Raw genomic sequence first — 14062 nt, 5'->3', positions numbered from 1 at the left:
TTCTGTCAGACTGCCCAATTATACTTTCTTTTTGCTACATACAGCTTGACAAAGGTTACCAGATCAGCCGTATAAATGGAAGCACATATGAATTAGGTTTGCTACACTGATTCACAACAAAGAATTCACATGTGTGTACCTTTCGTGTGATGTCAGCGCGTAGATTACTGGCGTTCTAGACTTGATCCTAATACATTTGCTTTTATATATATTCTTATATAGAGTAAATAACAGATAATGTTGACACTTGCTACATAATTTAACCTATCCGATCATTCTCTAAATTGGCATTATTATATTGCTATTTATGTAGCTGTAGCGCCCTCCTCTAGTTAGGCTGCTAGGTTCAATTTAGTTTTGGCTTCACTGTAATCAATGGTGCAGTGATCTACTGTTTTTGTCTGGTCAGAGTTTTCTAAACTGTTTTATTCTTCCCGCCGGCTTTTGAAAGATGCTTACAAAATATAGAGCAGGATGAGTCAAATGGCCAGTTTGAATATTTTTCAAGCCTCAGCCAATCCCTAGAAGGAGGTTTCCAAAAGGTGGCTGGAGGAGGTGATAAATGTTTGGGAGGCCTTTCTGGAAGTGCTCTTTCCTCTCCAGGAAGGGTTCCAGTTCTCCTGGGTCTGCTGCCCCTGTGAGATAGTTAGTGAAACAAGGAACTGCAGTCCAGGCCCCAGCAATTGCAGTCCTGGTCTGGAGAAGGATCTTTTGTCTCCCTGACTGAGGAACTACTTGTGAATGCTGGGTGGCAGACAGCTCCTGGGACATTGTGAGTAAAGACCCTTCTATCACTTGGGTGTGCAAGTGCTTGAAGGGAACTAAGTGCCAGAAGATGCTATATGGACTGGCACTACTTTTATAGAGTCCTAGATATACTGGCCATCCCTTGTTTCCTCCAGAAAAGGCTGCTTAGAGGAAATTAGTGAGAAGCTGTCCTCCTGTTATTTCTGCTATCATTTGGGTATCCTGATCCCTGAACCTCTCGCCTGTTTAAGTTATTCAACAATAAATTCTAAAACGACACCCCCCTACATTGAGTTTGTATTGTTGGTGTACATAAAACTGCGTCTGTGGCAGCCAGCCTCTGTACTAGCAATGGAGGACTGAGTTTATTCTCAGTGGCCCCTCCAGGGGTGAGCGCTACATAGTAAAACAGTTTACCATAATTTACAACAGCCTTGTGAATCTGAGTTTGTTATAAGGCTGTGTCTGAACAGTTCATAACCTCCAAGCAATCAATCCAAGCATTGCTTGTGATAATCAGACATTTTGGGGGGGTTAATGACCAAGCAATAAAAAAGCATGTACATGTATAAGTTTAAGTGGAACTTCACTTAGAAGCGAACACTCCGCTCATCCTCCACTTCCACCCTATTACTGAAACATTATTTTCGTTTTTTCCTTTGTGTGTGAGTACCTGCTCCCACTGCATTTCTTGACTAGGCGAGAATGACGGACGTTTGGCCAAGCCCCCTCCCCTCCTGCAGCCTCCTGAAACATGTCCTTAGGAGGCTGTGGGACCAGTCTGATCTCGCACATTCACAGTCAGGAGCCAACTGTGAAACAACAGACAGTCAGAGCCAGCTCCCACAGCCAAGATGGTGGCACCAGGGATCTAAAGCTGATCTCTTGGACTGGTGAGGTTTTTTTTTGTTTTTTTTAAGAGTTTAGTTCCTTTTTAATTTCTCCCAGGCCCTTTTCAATCTGTTTGGAAAATGTGTCATCCCTAAATTATTAGGCCTGGTTCACTAAATTGTGAAGTGAGAGGACGTTGGTCTATGAGTTTGAAATACTAAAAGCAAATAGACTGCTCTCTTTGAAGGGGAAGTTGCACTTTTTACGGGAATTTGCATTAATGCTTACTGGGTGTAGTCAAGACACGTTTTGTAAAGAATACCCAATTACATGCAAGGAGAATTAAAAAATAGCATTTTTGTTTGCACGCACTTGGATGATGTAATTTAGTAAGGCTTCACCTCATTCACTAAGTTCTGGGGAAAATTCCCTTGCAATGTGCAACTTCCCTTGCAGAGTGAACAGAGCCTTTTGTAATTCTACTCCTTAGTGTTTTTTAAATATCTACTCAAGTAAAGCAGAAGCTCTACTTTTTAAAGTCCTAGGAAATCAATTCAACTTTAGCATTGTCATCCTTTCCTGCAAACTCCTGAATTGGACTATACGTTTCTATGCCAGTGCACAGTGCACTGGCTCATTTTGCCATGGTCACTGTTGTAATACTGTATTGCTCAACCACCTCTAGAACATGCACACATCCGAAGGAAGTTCCTACACAGAGCCTATGGGATGTACAGCTCAGGGAACTAAAATGTATACAAAGTGAGCGGAAAACTGAATTTTTGTAAAAAGAAATTTACAATCCCATTTTACTTAAATCGGAGCTCCACCCAAAAGGGGAAGTTCCACTTTAAGCCTAGGCAATCAGAAGCGGAAGTTATCCTCCTACCCTCCCCCCTCCCCATAGTCTTCTGGGACACGCGACAGGTCCCAGAACACTATGGGGCCATTCACAAAGCGCAGCGCTTCTCGCGCATGCGCAGTGGGCACCCAGCTGTGAAGCTGCAAACTGTCACAGCTGAGTGCCCACACTGAAGATGCCGGTGCCAGGGAGAGAAGGCGGCCTGTGAAACCAGCGGACAGGTAAGTGTCTGTATTTTAAAAGTCAGCAGCTACAGTTTTTGTAGCTGCTGACTTTATATTTTTTTTTCCAGGTGGAACTCCGCTTTAAAGTACTCAAGTGCACAAGTAAGGATTATTTTTTGAGAACTTTTTTCTACTTTAAGTCACCGGTCACATCACAGCAATTTAAAATCGCATGGTTTGTGTGCAATTTCAGCGCAATTTCATGTGCGATTTCTAAAGACTTGATTGCTGCTTGTGAACATTTTCAACGATTTCTTGCAATTTGCAGTGCGATTTCCATTGTATTCTATGTATGTGAAATTGCAACAAAACTTCAGAAAAAGTAATGCAAGAACTACTTTAAAATCGCACTGCAGCAAATGTTAAGACACTGACATTCACATTCATTAGATGCGATTTCAGGTGCAATTTCAATTCCCAAATCGCACCTGAAAGTGCACTGGTATGACCAGGCACTAAAGCATCCTTTGAGCAGGCTTCTAGGTATGCCATGAATCTGTCTGCACATTAGCCTGAGACTGCATAACTGGAGTACACATGACGCAATGACATGCCACTGGTGTATTGCAAGGTTGTAAGTTAACATTGTGAATCTGGAAGTGTTAGGGCTAAAACATCAGCTAAATAATGCTACACAAAAAAATAGAAATGATACAGTTATTAGGGATACAGGCTGTATGTGCAGAAATCATTTAAACTATGACTATTGAGTTTAATTCCACTCTTACTGTTTCTTACATTACCTTATATTTTATCATATCAATCATATCATATCAATATTAGAGAGTGCAAGATACCTACAGTATAAAGGATCTGCTGAAGTCTGCCATGCATAACCAGCATTAGTATGACAATTAAAGTGCATGTTCCTGACTTTGGCACAGAAAAAAAACTGACTTCAGCTGATTCAGCAGTTTCATTAGCAGTGCCATTGAAAGGACACGTGTTATGTATATTGATCTCATTAATTTTCAGATAATGGCTTTGTTTCTTTGTAATCCATTGGGGTACTATCATAGTGAGTTTTTTTAATGCAAAATTTGAGAATTGTACGTGAAAAAGAACTAGACAGTATTACCCAGGTATGAGGCAGCTTCTGACTCACTTCCCTATCAGTGCTACATGCTTGGTAATTGGCTGCTTAGATACCACCAGGTGTGGGGAGGTAGATAGTCTTCAGCAACTGTGTAAGCTCCAACTTAACTGGAACCCACAGGGCTTCTCCCCAAAGTCTTCCCTAACCCCTCAGAGTCTTCCCTATCCCTTTCAGGAGAAACATCTTCCTCTGTCTTATCTAGGGAGGATTTCTCTGCTACTGTGTCTGAGTTTATGGGGAAAAAGTCCTAGACCCCCAAATCTACACTTTTCAGAGTTGGGGACATCTGTTGGCCTTTGCGGTCATTTGGTTTAAGTTCATTTCAGATCTATCAAACATGCTCACTGTCTCTAAGTGAACCTTCCCTTTGGTCTGTTCACTGCCCTTTGGAGCTAACCCCGTGTTCACCAAGGAGCTAAGCCCTGTTCTTGCTGTGCTTCACTATCAGGGAAAATCTTGTTGACCTTCTTTTGCGGGATCGGTTAGCACATCTCATTACTTGGAATATTTGGACCTGGTCTTGCATACTTCCCTGGTGGCCTCCTTCAAATCAATTCCATATACCCAATTTCACTCGTGACTCAGCATTCTGTTAGTCTCAGGACCCTTGCATACACCTGACCCACAAATCCAGGCTTACCTTGGCCTGGTGGATCATAAGTCGAACACTATCAGAAAAATTCTTCCCATTCACATTTTTGGAGAGAATTTTGTGTCTGATCAGCTCCCAGGGACAGTTTAACCGCATCCTGACCGCCCTATAGCAAAATACTGCTACAGGGCGGCACAGGTGCGCAAAATTCTGTATATATACATGATTTTGCACTTCCAGGTAGGGGTGCGCCCTAACTGCACAGCCATCCAAAGCAGTGTGCTTACAGTGAAGCACACAGACACCACCCCCTAGTAAAACACACCCAGCACACAGTTAACCCTCTGATCGCCCCTCATGTTAATGCCTTCTTGCCCCGTGACATTAGTACAGTGTCAGTGCTTTTTTTTTTTTTAGCACTGATCACTGTATTAGTGTCACTGGGGATGTCAGTGGCACTAAGTCAGTCCCCGCCATGCCCTCCACAGTCCCGCAGTCCTGCTATAAGTCTCTGATCACCGCCATTACTATTAAAAATAAACATGCCAGTATATATATACCGCCATTTGTAAACGCTATAACTTTCACGTAAACCAATTAATTTACACGTATTGGGATTTTTTTTTAGCAAAGACATATCGCAGAATACATTTTGGCCTAAATTTATGACGAAATTTGATTTTTTAAATTTTTTTTCTGGACATATTTAATAGCAAAATGTCAAAAATATTGTTTTTTTCTCAAAATTGTTGGTGGTTTTTTATAGCACAAAAAATAAACAATGCACAGGAGATCAAATACCACCGAAAGAAAGTAAAATTTGTGGGAACAAAAGGACTTACATTTAATTTGGGTGCAGTGTTGCATGTCCGCGCAATTGATCAGACTATTCCTTCCACGTTTGTCAGTATATTGTATGTGTTTGTTTTATGATGTCAGATGTTTCCTATAGGACTGTACTGTACATAGTAGGAGTGGGAAGGTGAAAACCGCTGTACTGTATATAGCAGGACTGAGGAGGTGAAGACTTCTATACTGTACATAGTAGGACTGGGGAGGTGAAGACCTCTATACTGCACATAGCAAGACTTGGAAGGTGAAGACCTCTATACTGTACATAGTAGGACTGGGGAGGTGAAGACCTCTGTACTATGCATAGTAGGACTGGGAAGGTGAAGACCTCTGTACTGTACATAGCAGGGCTTGGGAGGTGAAGACCTCTATACTGCACACAACAAGACTTGGTAGGTGATGCCCTCTGTACTATACATATTAGGACTGGGGAGGTGAAGACCTCTGTACTGTATATAGTAGGACTGTGAAAGTGAAGACCTCTGTACCGTACATAGCTGGACTTGGGAGGTGAAGCCCTCTGTACTATACATAGTAGGACTGGGGAGGTGAAGACCACTCTACTGTACATAGTAGGACTAGGAAGGTGAAGATCTCTGTACTGTACATAGTAGGATTGGGGAGATGATGTCCTCTATACTGTACATAGTAGGACTGGGGAGGTGAAGACCTCTGTACTGTATATAGTAGAACTGGGGAGGTGAAGACCTTTATACTCTACATACTAGGATTGGGGAGATGAATACCTCTATATTGTACATAGTAGGACTGGGGAGGTGAAGACCACTATATTGCACGTAGCAAGACTTGGAAGGTGAAGACCTCTACACTGCACATAGCAAGACTTGGAAGGTGAAGACGTCTATACTGCACATAGCAAGACTTGGAATGTGAAGACCTCTATACTGCACATGGCAAGACTCAGAAGGTGAACACCTCTATACTGCACATAGCAAGACTCAGAAGGTGAAGACCTCTATACTGCACATAGCAAGACTTGGAAGGTGAACACCTCTATACTGCACATAGCAAGACTTGGAAGGTGCTATACATAGTAGGACTGGGGAGGCAAAGCCCTCTGTACAGTACATAGGGGCTGATGAAGAGACTAGCAGTAAGACCCTGCAGGCTGCTGCAATGTCTTGAACAGAACAGTGCGGGCTCTGCATATACTAGAAGGGAAGGAAGTCATTAGTGTAGAGGAGTACATTTTGTTGCTGTTGCAGGATTTCCTTCCAGCATTTCCCAAGTAAAAATCCCTGTGTTTTTTTTCTGCTAGGTTTGTTTTTGTTTCTGTTTTCAGTTTATTAAGACGCGTGAATTGTTCACGCAGAACCTTTCCTGCACACATTGTACAAATTGAAGACAAGCAGCGGAGCCAGGTTTTTTTCTTCCTCTTATGGAACTGTATCCTGGAATGTACTTTTTTTGGGAGAAAGATGCGAGGAGAAGGCTGCAGTCCTTCGCCTACAACTGCAAAGCTTGCAGAGGATAGTGGATTTTAAAGGGGAGAACATTGAGTGCTACTGGAAGATGACAAAATCCCATCTACGCTGTGCAGCTTGAGAGTACAGGACACTTTCACATCTTGGATTGCAGATGTAAGGCATTTATGACAAAAGGCAATTCTGGGCTTCAAAAGCTACAGCTCATCCATTTCACTTTGCCTTTTTCCTTAACATGATCAAATGTTAGACTCTCCCCCACGCTCTAAAACCTTTACTGATTTCCTCAAATCGCTTCTTCTACATTTTTAACCTTTTTTTCCTCTCTCTCTCTGGATTTGATTAAACTAAACTGGGATCGAAGTCTCTTTTGTTCCTCTGATTGGGTTTTGACTTTTTTCATAATTTTTTTTCTTTTCAAAAAAAGTAAATATGCAACATATTTAAAGGAGCAGGAAGCATGACTGTCAGCAACTGTAAAATTCCCACGTCTACAACCGTCTCTCACGTCTCTTGATGCCCAACAATTTTACGTCCAAATATGATGAAATGGCAGCCCCGGAAGAAGGTAAGTTGAAACTAAGAGCGAGCCGCTCTCTTCGTTTATTATATTATTGTGGTGCCTTTTCAGATGCCTGCCCCATTTCCAGTCCAAATTCATTGCAGTGTTTTGTCGTTAGCGTTCAGACGCTCCAATAACTTTCTGCATTTTTCCTTTCCTCCCTCCCCCCTTTCCCGTCTTATGTGTGTTGGCAGGGCAGCTGAAATCCGTGCTTGTGAAATTTTCAGTGTAATATCAGTTTAATCCATGTAATGCTCTGGGGTTGAGAAGGGGCGTCCAACTGTTGTTTCTACAAAAGGGATCTCACACTAAGAAGCCCTAATCAGTGCAGGATTATGGGTAATTCTCGTTGGCACCAGCAGATTTTTCTTTGCTCTCATTTGCCGAAGAGAAAAGTTTGCAAGAGAGAAAATCTGTATCATTACGGATATCAGTATGGTCATTTGTACAGCAGGGACAATACCCCCCTTTCAGGGAATCATACCTTAACCTGTTATTTAACTTCTACGGCTCAGCAAGTAATCCCGGCTTCCTTAAGAGCCATTGATGCCCTCTGTCATATACTAAGAGGTCTCTTGTTGTGATTGTTCAGTCCCTAAGCCACTTGTAAGAGAAGGACAATTCACAATCTCTGCATTTCCACTCCTGAATATTCTAGGATGTCTGATAATCAATGCATTTTTGCTAGCTAGCTTCATGCGTAAATTGACTGTGATGTATATAAGTTTGTCATATTGCGCCCAGCAGTTATTAACTCTTTAAAAAAGCAAGGGTTAATGTCTTTTTCTTGGAGAGTTTCTCTCGGGGCCCACTGGGGGGCGAGCAGCAGATGTAACAATGGAACATATGTTTTCTTAATAGATCTAAAGCAAATAGTAGCATGACTAACACTTTTGGCTTACATACCAGCGTTGGAAAAAAGGTTAAATGTCTGCTTGAAAGATGCTTACTTTGTTCAGTATATTCTGCGTGTTGCTGAGTTTCAAGCAGGCAATGCGAAAGCTGTGGCCCTACGCTCAAGAAATAATTCATTTAAATCATGTCTACAGTGAAAAGGTATAACATATCAAAGCGGACCACAAACATAGACTGTAAGTGAGAAAATTGCCCCCGGCAATAAAATTCCAGGGGAACTGGACTCATAGCAGCACCTATCCGGTAATACTGGTGACCCGACTGGGCCAGTTTATCCTCTTTTGGAAAATCAGCTTGGAAAAGAAATATTAATTAGCAGCACTTTTTGTAGATGGGTTAGAAAAAGTCGAACAGGCGTGACGCTTATTGTCATCTCTCCTGGTAATTAGAGGCTCGTACAGAATAAAGGGGGAGAGTGCTCTGCAGTGATCGCATTGTTTGATGATACGTACTGTAACATGTTGCTACTTCTGAATAGAGCACTCTTGTCAGCATTGTGGACCAGCATGGGAGGCTTCACACTGACATGCAGATGGAGTTAGAAGTTGGCACCTATAATTCTCCTACATAGTAGATACTACTCATTATTAATCGGAATAAACTATTTATTTTTAATATAAATGGGCAAACACAATAAATTGGGATAGAACTTTTTATCACATAATGGTGGACATTTGTGTTGTTTTAAATTATATATGATTGGTAGTGATGGGTGTAATTTTTGTAGATTTTACTATCTATCAATCAGATAGATAGATAGATAGATAGATAGATAGATAGATAGATGTTTTAAATTATATATGATGTGTAGTGGTGGGTGTCATTTTTTTAAATTTCACTATGGTGGACATTTGTGTTGTTTTAAATTGTATATGATGCGTAGTGATGGGTGTAAGATTTCACTATCTATCAGTCAATCAGATAGATAGATATATTGTTTTATGTTTACTAATTTAATCATTTACCTACCATAGATAGATAGATAGATAGATAGATAGAATTATGTTCAACCGTTACTTACTAAGGAAGTTCAAATCTGAATGAATGACTATATTAAATATTATTGAAATGAATTGCAATAAATGTAAATATAATACATTTAAATAATAATAGGCAACCCATTTTTCTGCTAGTTGGTAGCATTTATTTGCACAACAAAGGATATTTATGTACTTTAATAGAAGAAATATTTTTTGCAATATGAATGTTTGGCATTCTTTCAAAGAAAACTGTACATTTGGTGATACTCCGTTATCATAAGCTTACTGGTTTCTGTGTTATCTGACTCCTTATCCTCCTTCACATCCTATTACACATGCAGTAGTGTGTCCAGCAGAGTGTCCAATAGAGCCATTCTTTATATGTACATACAAATATAGATCAGTTATGAGAACCAGGGTGAAGGAAAATGGTGTTTTCCACTACAACCAATCATATTTTTACCGTCATTGTATTACTGCAGCTGAAATGTTGCTGTGGGCAATGATACTGTGCTTGCACTGTACGAGTGTTTATAGATGAGCTCTAATGTCTGTAAGGATAAGAAAAGATGTTCTTGTCCCATTTTCAGGTTAGGACCATTTCACACGTGAGCGTTTTAGGAAAGCGAAGAAAAATCCTGGTTGCTGCATCTTTGATGTGTTTCATAAAAATGCAAGTTATATAGAGATCACTGGTACCTAAAATGCATGTAAAATGCACCACACAGATGTGAACCAGCCTTTCAAGTCTTGTGGTGCTTTAAAGATTATATAAAGGTGCCCTATGCCCATTTAATAACCTAAGATAGGATTCCTGTCTCAGAAAAAACTTAAGTAAATCCGACCATATACATGTACAGGTAAATGTGACAACTAAACCTTTCACACTGTACAGCAGATGAGATAAGCGGTTGTACAGTGATCACTCTGATAAAAGTTTACACCTTACTGTGGTTTTCCATGCAAGAAATGCAATATTTGAGCAGCAGAAGGCTAAATTTTCCACATACATTGTTGTCAGCATCTGAGGTTTAGGTCTTGCCTATATTTTGGTTGGTCTTAGATTACATGCATTATTTTTACATCAGTGGAACAAATGTCTGTAATGATCAGTTCACCCAACAATGACATTTAAAGTAGAAGTCCAGGCTAGAACTAACAAAGCTTAAAATGAGTCCCACCCCTTATAGCTCTTATACTAACTACCCTGTAGAAGGAAGTTGCATATACTTACCTTTCTCAGAGCACTCTGGCCCAGTCATGTGATCTCCCCAGCAGCCGGCTTCAGGAGAGAGGAGAAAGTGTTGACAATGGATGGAATGCCTGGGTGGTGACTTCACCCATAAGTGGGGCATTTGTTGTATGCTGTCATGCCTTTCCCCAGAAGCTGGCCACTAGGAGCCAATCACACGATCACACCGGAGAACCCTGAGAATAGATGAGTATATGCATCTTCCTTTTACGTGGTATTTAACCCTCCCTTTTAGATTGTAAGCTCTAACGAGCATTATCCTGCATTAATTTGTTTTGTAATTGTACTGTCTGCCCTTATGTTGTAAAGTGATGCGTAAACTGTTGACACTTTATAAATCCTGTATAATAATAATAATAATTGGTATAGGTGTTAGAAAGTGGGTGGGAGTGGTTTTATGCTTAGATCGTTCTTGCTCGAACTTCTACTTTAAATTATAAGTGGATCCTAGTAGGTTGAGTCTGGCTTCTTGCATGTTGCCTTGATTCTTTAATGTGTTCCTAGCCACATGGGAATGTTAGGCATTTCCCTGCATCTTTTCTTGTTCTAGCATCTCCTATTTCATTGCCCATATTGGAAAATATGTTCAGACTTTTACTCATGCCCAGATATCCCACCAAAAGACTTCCCAAGAGATAAAAGAACCCATCATGTGGTTTAATTTTGCAGCATCTACCAAAAACTGATCTATACATTTTGGGTGGCATGACCCTTTAATTAACTTGCTGTGTATAAGCTCTTTTTTTTATTTTCTTATTATCTGACACCCTCATGTGTGCCCATATGTCTTTCTATATTATTCCACATTGCTATTTACCGTAGCAGTGTTGTGCTAAGCATTATGCAGAAAGTCATAATGAAATCCAACTTTTTAAATTACTTGTGCAGTCATTTGAGGGTTTGAGCGTTATGTTTGAATGCATCTGTCTACAAGCCATGCTGATAACTCGTCTGTCAGTCTACTGTAGTGTGACAGATGTTTGTCTCTCTGATTGATACATACATATTCATGTCACAGTGGCCAACTATAATAATGTAGGCCTATGTTTCCTCATGTTTCCAGGAGTTTCACATCAGATGGAATGAACACTCACACATTATTAGAATTGATACCATTTCAATGTGGAACTGTTTATAGAGATTCTAAAGAGTTCAGGCGGTGTGCCTGGTTTTACACTTCATGGTGAGGGTGAGGAAAAGCGAGCAAAAGAAAAAATGTGAGGATTGCAGTTACAGATTCCTAAGAGATGGAAGCTTTGCATTTTGGCTACACTTAATAAACGTACCCACCGTTTCCTATTAGTGGCTTACCATCTGTAGAGAATGTAATGCACACAATAATGCCTGTATGACACTTACTGTACTGTGGTCATTAAAACAGGATGACTCTAATGGAATGGTATAAATGAAGAGAGTTGCAGGTATCACATGGTTTTGGTGAGATATGTCATTCAGTTGATTATAGTTGCTTTGTGTTGAATATATTTGGTTTTATCTTGATACACTTCTACAAATTCATCTTCTACATTTGTAATGGTGAACATTTGTACAGGAACAGAAATCCAAAATTTTCAGTTGTTACTAGTACAAGAAGTAAGAGTAAGGTTAGATTCACATATGTGCGGGTGGTGCCGCTGCAGATCCGCACTAAAATCTGTGCAGCCGCACCACCTACACAAAAGAATGCGGACCCATGGACAGGTGCCATTAGTTCTAATGGCACGCCGCCCGCACTGGAAATCGCAACCGTACCCGGAACCGAGGTTCCCGTTCGGGCTGCATTTTCAGAAGAAGTGCAGGGACTTCTTCCCTGCGTGTCCCGGGCACGGGAGTCCACTCAAATGAATGGGCTCTTGTGTCCATGCAAAACGCAGAACGCAGGAACGTGTATATGTGAACCAGGGGTAAATCTTCCAGTGGTAACAACCTTTCTGGAGACAGTCGTCTAAAAGGGGATTTCCCAAAAAACTTTGGAGAGACTGTTACAAGGACAAGAACTGATGGAACATATCTTCATCTCTACTGGAGACAGCAACAAAATCATGTTGGACCTGTTTACATCTATGTATTGTTCTGATGTATTGATTGAAACACATGTGAACCCTCATTGACATGCCTTAATGTGCGTGTCACTCACTTTTAATGCACGTTGCAATGCTCCTTCTATTGATTCATATCTGTGTCCTCCTGTCCCAGTTGCACATCTTCTTATCCTGTGTCACATGAATATAGAGTGAGGGGGCAAACACTCCAGTCACAGACAGCAAAAAAAAAAAAGGTGGGTTTTAAGCTTTTCCCCACTGTGTTCAAAACTTGAAACGTTTTGGCTGGAGTTACACTTCATTGAGGAACACACAGATGCCCCTGAGCTTAATGAAGAATGTACAACATGTTAATACAGTGAGGTGGATATATGCTCAAATGTTGACATAGCGTTATTTTACAGTTTTATTGACATTTATAGCAAGGATGCACTGCTTACCCTTTCTGGAGAAAATGCTGCTCCAGGTTCCCTTGAAAGTCTAGATATGTGTTATGTGATCTCTTTTGAATGGGAAGAGCAATGTTCAGATTGGTTGATCTCCTCTTTATGTGGCCATGTACCAAGCCTTTAAGCACATGACCAACACCGAAGAGAGCATAGAGCAGCATTTACCAAAAATAACGTAAATATTTCAGAATTTGGAATTTCAGCGAGATTGATGCTTATATACAGTCTTCTGTGAAAGAAAAAGTTGGTTGGGCATGTTTATTGCCCTCTGGTTCTACTTCTGGTGTCAATCATTTGCCTGCATTGTTTTATGGTTCAAGGGTGGGGGCACCACCCCCTTGCCCGTTTTGGAGGCATTTTTTTTTTGGCCCCTGAGTGGCCTTTGGGGCTCCTTTTCTCCCTTTATTCTTATATATGAATCTCAGTCAATCTCAGGTGCGGGTTAGTTAAACTTATTTAATTTTGTCTGTTGTTGGAGTGTAGTTCACTCTCTAGGCCTTGATCATCGAGAGCTGCACTTATCATTGCTTTCCTAACAGACAGTATTGGAATTGAGGCACCCTCACCTGGTTTCCTTTTTGTCTTTTTATCTATTGTTATTGGCCTTATTAAAGGCCTATTTGCATATGGTATGTATGCTTCCAGTTTTAAACAGTTTCGAACAACTTTCTGTCGCTGACCTTGTGATCTGTTCACGGTTCTGTATATATATTTTTTTATTCAATAAAAATATTGTGAAGTTGAATAGTAAGCCGGCCATACATGGATCTAAATTCGTCAGGGACTGGTCAAATTTTTATACATATATGGACTAGCTGTTAGTACAGAAGTTGATCTATCTGTACAACCTGTCTGTTGGGTTTTCCTCAAATGATCAGTGCAACCGACTAAAGCTGGCAACACCGATCATCGCTGGCAGGGAGTGATTCCACCATCCAGATTGAATGTGTGGATGGGGGAATCGGTTCCTTTTTTTTTTCCGTTCAACCAGCTGATTGAATGAAAAAAAAGAATCATCTATGGCCTGCCTTACTTTCTCTGGCGGGAAGTCATATTCTTTGTTTCTTCCACAGTTACCAGCACCATTGCTATCCTATACTTCTTGTTGTGTTAGATAGCACGTTCCCTGCTGGAAATGCATAGAGTAAATTCTTTATTTGTCAGTCTCAGCAAGATTATTAAATAGTTTTTTTTAATATTAAAATTTTTTTTT

General features: G+C 40.6%; 1 protein-coding gene across 2 annotated transcripts in view; it reads left to right on the top strand.

Annotated features, from left to right (window-relative positions):
* Window positions 1-6398: 6398 nt before the first annotated feature.
* TTC28 (tetratricopeptide repeat domain 28) overlaps window positions 6399-14062 on the top strand; it is a 670967-nt gene continuing 663303 nt past the window's right edge. For both annotated transcript variants that reach the window (XM_089692516.1, XM_089692515.1), the window contains exon 1: window positions 6399-7217. In XM_089692516.1, the coding sequence (XP_089548642.1) occupies window positions 7191-7217 (27 nt within the window). In that variant the 5' untranslated portion in view covers window positions 6399-7190. The remainder of the gene's footprint in view (window positions 7218-14062) is intronic.

The sequence above is a fragment of the Staurois parvus genome, unplaced genomic scaffold, assembly GCF_062004578.1.
Source record: "Staurois parvus isolate SC_StPar_1 unplaced genomic scaffold, SC_StPar_1.0 ptg000589l, whole genome shotgun sequence".
Lineage (NCBI taxonomy): Eukaryota > Metazoa > Chordata > Amphibia > Anura > Ranidae > Staurois > Staurois parvus.
Note: the sequence above shows the minus strand (reverse complement) of the source record. Positions and strands in the feature narration are given on the sequence as shown.